Source organism: Macrobrachium rosenbergii, chromosome 52, assembly GCF_040412425.1.
Source record: "Macrobrachium rosenbergii isolate ZJJX-2024 chromosome 52, ASM4041242v1, whole genome shotgun sequence".
NCBI lineage: Eukaryota > Metazoa > Arthropoda > Malacostraca > Decapoda > Palaemonidae > Macrobrachium > Macrobrachium rosenbergii.
In genome coordinates this window covers 21,599,127-21,607,288 of record NC_089792.1, presented here as the reverse complement: position 1 = coordinate 21,607,288, position 8,162 = coordinate 21,599,127, and the positions used below count along the sequence as shown (strand labels likewise).

At 40.0% G+C, this 8,162-nt stretch overlaps 1 protein-coding gene across 1 annotated transcript in view; it reads left to right on the top strand.

Moving 5' to 3' along the window:
- The window catches only part of LOC136833935 (putative inorganic phosphate cotransporter), a 3,364-nt gene extending 20 nt beyond the window's left edge, over positions 1-3,344 (top strand). Inside the window, exons 1-5 of the mRNA XM_067096216.1 lie at positions 1-33; positions 463-685; positions 2,226-2,358; positions 2,608-2,763; positions 3,018-3,344. The exon at positions 1-33 is cut by the window's left edge and continues 20 nt beyond it. Of these exons, the coding sequence (XP_066952317.1) occupies positions 1-33; positions 463-685; positions 2,226-2,358; positions 2,608-2,763; positions 3,018-3,148 (676 nt within the window). The 3' untranslated portion in view covers positions 3,149-3,344. The remainder of the gene's footprint in view (positions 34-462; positions 686-2,225; positions 2,359-2,607; positions 2,764-3,017) is intronic.
- The last annotated feature ends 4,818 nt before the right edge of the window (positions 3,345-8,162 follow it).

Genomic DNA, 8,162 nt, shown 5'->3' with positions numbered 1-8,162 from the left:
GGTGCTGTGTTTAGTAGTGACTGGAACAAAGAGGTAATCTTCATTTTTTTTCATCCATCTACTGAATTTGGAAGAACTTAGAAGATTCAGAAAATATTGTCAAACTAATAAGAATTTGATCAATAATCAACAAGCCATAGAATTCAATGAAATTTACATACAAGAAAAAGTTTGCCCCAAAAGTGTATATATAGATACAGATACAGGCAGTCCCCAGTTTACGATGGGTTCCGTTCCGATGCTGGGTTGTAAGCTGAAAATTGTTGTAATCCAAAATATTGTTGAAATTCTTAGGAAAACCTTACTTTTAATAATTTTGTAAACAATGTAAACTGTATTTTAGTTGAGTTTTTCGTCTGGGTTGTATTCCATAGAAAGACTAGGAAAACAGCAGATGCATTTTGTTCATATTGTTTCCTTATGGAGATTCAGTATTGTAGTATGTTCTTCTTTTAAATGCAGAATCAGTCGCAAGGAGCTCGAATATATTGAGTCGGCTATAAAGCAGTCTGGAACCTCCTTGGAAGATGATCAGCCCAAAAGCATCCCCTGGAGATCCATCCTGACAAGCGTTCCCATGCTGGCAATGATGACGGCTGACTTTGGCAACAATTGGGCCATTGGACTCTTTTACACGCAGCTTCCAACTTATATGAAGAATATTCTTGGGTTTTCAATTAAAGAGGTTGGTTACATGAATATGTCTTCAGGATTTAAAATGATTACAATGTCTGATTCCTTGAAATGGGAAAAATACTTGGAAATATTTTTCCCTACAAAGTCCAAGCTGATATGTTTTTTAGGGAAACAGTTTTGCAAGTCGTTTGGTATGGATTTCTTAGGTGAGTATGATAAAGATCAGGTAATCTCTCCTTTTAATAAAACTACCCTAGAACTTCAGAGTGAAAAGTTTTAAATTTCAGCTAATCATATGTGGCAATCGCGTTGGTATTCATAACTCCTATTACAGGTAAGGAAGGAAATGTTCATCATTAATCACGTAATGCAAGCAATGCATACTTGAGCTTTCAAGTAAGTTATCTTTACATCATGACTTTCGAATGTTCTAAAACTAGCAGGTATTTGCTTTCTCATTATATTTCATTATATATGAATGACTTGAAATTATGATGTTTAATGCTGAAAGGACTGAATTTGCACATCCAAAGTATTTTTAATTTTTTGCTGAAAACAAGTTTGGTACGTCCTTCCATGCAATATAAAGCTTTGAAATATCGTGAAGTGTCATTGGGGAGCATAAAGATTTTATTTATTATAAAAATTAGTGACCATTATTGCATTTATATCCATAGCCCATTACTGACCTCCCAGTTGAGATATGAATACTTGGTTTGGTATGCTAACTAGAATTCCCAATAATACATTATTTTACTCCCCACAAGATTCAGTTGTATATAGTTTCAGAATTTAAAGTGTAGCCGGACCAAAAACCTTTGATAATTCTGATAACTTTAATTCTAACGATGATACAATATGAAGCAGGTCTATTCTTAGATGATAGTTGTATGTAGACCGCAGTTCTCATATTATTCACTTTTGTATTTCTTGTAGACTTGTAGTTCCGTTCATTTTATTCATTTCAAGGTTTGTAAATATCGCTTAATTTTTAATATTGTTAACCAATGAATTTGCACTGAGTAAGATTGTTTCTAGAACTTTCTATTAACTACAAAAGTAATTGGACTGGGAATCTTTGCAAGTTTTGATTGGCTTTTATTTTAACCAATTCCACAGCTTAAAGGCCATTTATATATGGTACAGCTCTTTATTTAGAATATTGCTCTCTTGTTTTTATTTTCCAGTTCATAGTCAGTCTTTGATATCATTTCCATGTATACTTATAACTGCCCATAGGCATTTATAAACTGCAAATAGTGGATGCATTATTTTTAGGTGACTATTCAAAATTTAAAAGCACTTCATAGATATCTGTATGGGTTTTATGACTGGCACTAATATACTGTTGACTGCCTCTCAAGAGAAAGCTAAAAGGTTTCACGGACACCTGACCTTCATGGCCACATTTAAAGCAAACAGATCTCGGGCTAAAATTATAACGATAGATTCTAATCGAGAATTTCCAGTGCTTAATACAGCTGAAAACTTAACAGAGATAAACAAATAAAAGTACTTTTATCACTGACGTAAGCCAGAAATAAAGCCAATAATATTTTGATGGAAGTTGCAGTTGTGTTCTCTTGCAGAACGGCTTGATATCAGCCCTCCCTTTCATCTCGCGATATGCTGGAGCTATGATCATGAGCATTATAGGAGATTGGCTCTTGACACACAAGTACCTCTCCATAAGATCAACAAGAAGGATATTTAGCACTATAGGTAGGACAAACTTTTAGAAATAAGTTCCTGGCATGTTGTAATCACTGTTTAGCTGTTTGCTTTGGGTCTATTTCATTTATTATTCCCATTTACATAATGGATCATGAGATTCATCAATGTTATTGCATTTAAAATATGTCGAATGTCCTGGAGAAATCTTTTGATTTGTTCATTCTGATGTATTTATATTTATAAGAGTTTCAGCTTTACAGCCGTTAGATCTTGTATTTTGTACATTTTTAATTTTAGCAATGTGGATTCCTGCCATTATGCTGCTGGGTGTGGCTTATGTTGGCTGTAACTGGAAAGCAATTGTAGTCATGTTCTGCACTGGTTTGTTCTTCAATGGAGCAGTTGCAACAAGTACTCTTGTTAATCCGGCTGATATTGCTCCAAATTATTCAGGTGAGCCCCATCAACTTCAGTCATAACGAGGTAAAAAGTTGCTTCTATTTTTAGCGTGTAGGCATGTAGCATATATATCCAAAAACTCAAATAGCAATTTCAAAATATACACACGAATTGAGAAAAGTTCTTCCATGTCAAGTATTGAGTTTTAATTAAAATATGGAAACAATATACAATAATATACATAAGATCCCATCTTTATATGCCTGAAAGGCCAAGGAGAGCCTAATCTTTACTCTGGTAATTTGCAGGAACTTTGTTTGGCCTTTCCAACATGACAAGTACAATTGCTTCCTTTGTAGTACCAGTGGTAACTGGTGTTATGACTGATGGACAGGTAAGTGATTTTCCAAATTTTGAGTATTATATAATTAAAAAATGAAACTTGACTAGAAAAGCTAACTTACCTAAGTGGTTTGCAGTGCTGAGCAATATGATTGTTTTTACCCTCTGCAGAGCAGGAAAATTATGGTTATTCAAGTTTAATCTGTGAAGGTTGGCTGTGAGCAAAAGCATAATGACTATTGGGTAGCTAACGGTTATTTTCTTTTCATGTAATGGCAGGTAAGGAAATGGATATAGATGAAATTTTGGGGGTGTTCATTGTACATTTAGTCAGACTTGAACTCCAGTGGTAGCTTTGCTATATAAATCATAAAAGATGCAAGTTTTCATAACATTTGTTTGGAGTGTTCACATTAATTTGTGAATGAAAAGCCGTAGAGGTGCAGAGATTGTTTTATATCAGTTGTCGGTATTGCTGTAGTAAGATAAGTGGACAAGTGACGTGAGTATTGTAAAGATCTCATAACTAGCAGATGTGTGGTTGTTGTCTTAAGATGTAATTGGTAGAATAACCATAAGTGAAAAGCATCACGATTGATGGGTGGGAGCTTGACTTACTGCTAATCATTTTTTAATTAACAGTGCTATAAAGCACAATGTATGCTAAGTGTTAAATGGGTAAGATTAGTGATATGAGAAGGACCTATTAATGGTGTAATGAAAGAGCAACAAGCATTCTGACTGAAAGCTATCGTTAAGTCTGTAATTACTGGATTTTAGACACTAACTTGTAGTGCAAGTATCTCTTTTTGTGTTTAAGTAATCCTTCAGTTATTTGGATTAATAGAGCTAAGGGCCCGTCGGGTAATGGCAAAATCCGAATAAAGGATGGTAAAAATCTAGGGGTATTCAACAGCAACTCCATACCCTTCCTTACTAACCTTGTCAGTACTGCATAACAACAACCATCACTCTTTGAAATGAAAACTTTATGCAAAAGTTAGTTTTCTTCCTTTTTCCTCATTTTTTAACAAAATATACTGCATAAATACACTTACACTTTGAAAAAATGTATCTCTCTCTCTCTCTCTCTCTCTCTCTCTCTCTCTCTCTCTCTCTCTCTCTCTCTCTCAAATGACATAATTCAGTAGGCAGGTAGCATATTTGTGTTTATCCACAGTCTGCCATGGTTTTATGACCATTAATGTATTTTTATACAGCAACTTTCTTACCAGTTGTTACCATATTGTAATACCATGCACAAGATACAAAATGTGTATGTGTGAGCTATTGACCTAGGTTAGGTGATACACAGTTTTCATTTGCTAAAGTCAAATAGGCTATTACAACTACATATAAGGTAAAGGTAATGGTAACGAAACTGATATTTTATTTACTGAATCCAATCCATGCTGTATGTATTATTATCATGTTATATCATCATCGTAATATGTACTGTATAAGAAAACCAGTCATCAGCCATTTCAGTGACTAATGTTTATGTTCTCAGAATCAGCTGATTAAGTCTACTACTGAAAAAATTAGGAGAGTCATTTTATAGTTGCTAAAAGAAAGAATGTATTACTGGAATTACTATTTTTATTTTTGTAAATAAATGTTAAATGGGTAAACTAACATACTTTGTTAACGTCAAATCCCCCTCAAAATTGTTCCCCGATTCATTTGTTTATGTCATACTCAATGTTTTTATGTCAGTTCTGTGATAAGTGGTTGTTAATTAAATAAAGAGATGGTTATGAATTGTTACATAAGCTGTAATTTGGTAATTATGTTTGAAAGCCTAGCCTAGTACAGTCAACCAAAAAAATTAGTTCGTTCGGTTTGTAATGCGCAAACTTTGTGTATTGCATTACAACACTGTGTTTACATCTTTATTATATATGGCATTTTGTTCATGAGACTTACCTGTCAGATATAAATATAGCTGTAATCTCCGAAGTCCGACAGAATTTCAAAATTCGCGGCACACGCAGTGGCCGATCAGGTGGTTAGTACACATTCCCGCCGCTGGGAGGCGGGCATCAGAACCATTCCCATTTTCTATTCAGATTTTCTGTGTCGCCGGACTGTCAACATCTGTTGTCAGTTCCCCGCCATTTGGATTTCGAAATTTGTTGTCACTTAAGTATTTTGGTTGTTTTTTGGTTTCGACTTGGATCTGTGACTTGGCATACGCTTTTCTGGACTGTTTTTGATTTTGCTTTTGACTTTTCTTTAAATAAGATGTCTTCCTCTAGCTATCGTGTCTGTAGCTTGGGTGATTGTAAGGTGAGGTTATCGAAGGCTTCTGTAGATCCTCACACTTTATGTATGAAATGCAGGGGTATGGAATGTTCTATGGATAATCGTTGTAATGAATGTATGAATCCTATATGCGAAAATTGGAGCGTGATAGGTTGAGGAGGTCTTCCTCCAGGAGTGCTTCTGTAGACGGACAGTCAGGATTTCTCATGTTAGTAACCCTGTAGTTTTTAGTCCTAACCCTGCAGTGTTGCCTTCTGGCCCTGAGGTTGTTGCTGCAGAGAATAATACCTTGGCTCTCGTTTTAGAGTCAATTCGCGCTCTTGAAAACAAAGTGAATGCCCTGCAAGCGCAAAGTGTTGTTTGAGTTAATGCCCCTAGTGTTGTGGAGGGGGCATCAGATCGGCCCTATAATGCTTCTAGGCCTGACCTCTGCCGAACTCCCAGGATACAGGGAGGGACATGTCGAAAGCCGCATGAAGGTTACGGGGACTTCCCACCGATCTGACGTCCCTTCGGCAGGTCCTCTTCCTCTAGACGTTTTGTGCTCTTCCCCTGAAAGTTTCGGGGATGTTCCTCAGCGGAAGAAGTTTCGTTGTGCAATGGATGATGACGCTGCTCAACCCCCCAGTCGCGCTAAGGCAAGGGCTGTTGCTTATTCACCGGTGAGAAAGAAGAAGACGTCCCTTCTCCCTCTCCTTCTCGCAGGTTCAGCCCTTCTCCCGAGAGAGCTGTTTCTCCAACACGTCAGATTTTGTTGGGCTTGCAACAGCAGCTGGATACTCATGGACCATAGAAAGGACAGGCCTCGCCGTAAGGATCTGCATCTGCCTGTTAAGAAGTCCAGGCCTTCACCTTCGTCTCCTGCTTCGTCATCTTCGTCTGCTAGATCGCTTGAAGCCTCTCGTCTTTCTCCTAAAGAAGGTATAAAGGAGCTTCCTTCTCGTCTTCCCCGATTTGAAGAGTTGACGTTTCTCTCGATACGCCCAGGAGCGTCTCGCTTCTTCGCGCCCTCACGCTCGGCGCCGCATTGAGCCTCGGGCGCTTCCTTCCAGGACGCCGCCACAACGTGAAGTTCTTTTCCGTATCCAGCCATGCGCAGCTGCGCGCGCTCCCCGCCAGGACACACCTCGCTCGCCTCGCTTTATATCTTCACGCTCTTCTTACGTTGACATCACGCCTGCAGTGCTTCATGATGCTCAACTTCCTGCTTCGACTTCTGTCGTTCTTCAGGATTTAGCCACGACTTCTTCTAAATACAGAGGTCCCGCTTACGTATCGGCGAAGTCGGGTCTCCCTTCCTCCTCGCTCTCTTGACCCTCCAGCGGAGGAAGAAGAACCCCTCCGTCAGAGCCTTCGGACGAAGAGAAACAAGCTTCTTCTTCTACTGATTATCAAACTCTGACTTTTTTGTTTAAGGATCTGTTTCTGATACTTTTCAAGCTTCAGCCCTCGCTCTCCCCTTCACAGTTGGCTTCGTCTCAGCGAGAAGAACTCCTGGTTTTCTTAAGATGAAGAAGTCCTTCTCTACCAAGAGGGCTTTCAAGAAAGTTCAGGACTGGATGACTACGAGAAAAACCAAGGAAAGTCTTTCGCTTTGCCTCCTTCACGTTTGTCCGGCAAAGCAGGCATGTGGTATGAGACAGGTGAAGATATTGGCTTGACAGTTCCTCGACTTCTCAAGGGGACTTTGCGAGTCTTGTTGACGCCTCCAGAAGATCTCATTTTTGTCCTCTTCTAAGGTTTCTTGGACTCTTACGGAAATGGACCACCATCTTAAAGGACTCTTCAGGACTGTGGAAATCTTTAACTTCTTGGACTGGTGTCTGGGAGTTTTGCACACGAAGGCTACTAGCCCGAGTTCCATTAGTCTGGGGAGCTGTCCAGTGTACATGTGCATGGACAAGGCTGTCAGGATGGCTCTGAAGAACTTGCTTCGCAGTTTTCGTCGGCCCTTTTAAAGAAGAGGGCATTGTTTTTTTGCTTTTCTCGGCGAAGTCGGTTTCCCCAACACAGAAGGGAGAGCTACAGTTCGCTCCTTTCTCAAGTTTTTCATCTCTTTCCCCAGACCTTGGTTAAAGATATCGCTGCCAGCCTTCAAGAGAAGGCGACTCAAGACCTCCTTTCCAGGTCTTCTAAGCGTCCTTCAGCACCATCATCGTCCTCATCTTTTCCACAGCAGGCTAAGAAGAAGCAGCCCTTTCGTGGAGGAGCTTCCATGGGGAGCTTCTCGAAACCCGCGCCTCGAGGGAGAGGTTTCCCTAGAGGCAAAGTCGCCTCCAAGAGAGGTGGCAAGTGACTCCTTTCACCTCCAGACACCAGTAGGAGCCAGGCTTCTTCATTTTGCCCAAGCCTGGAGAGAGAGAGGGGCAGACGCTTGGTCCCTCCAAGTAGTAGAGAGAGGCTACCTAATTCCTTTTCTGACTCTTCCTCCTTTGTCTCCAACCCCCAGAGATCTGTCTCCCCATTACCATCCTGCCAAGCAGAAAATTCTGTTCGAACTTCTCAAACAGATGCTCGAGAAGAGAGCAGTGGAGCAGGTCTTAGACACAAAATCCCCGGGATTTTACAACAGACTGTTTCTAGTCCCGAAACATTCAGGAGGTTGGAGACCCGTCTTGGACGTCAGCAGGCTGAACGACTTTGTCCTGAAGGACAAGTTCAAGATGGAGACGTCTCAGTCAATACTAGAGCCCTTCGTCCCGGGATTGGATGGTATCGTTGGATCTCCAAGATGCCTACTTCCACGTTCCTATTCATCCGCGTTCGATGAAGTATCTCCGGTTTGTCTTGGGGGGCAAGACTTACCAGTTCAGGGTTCTCTGCTTTGGACTCAGCACAGCGATGTG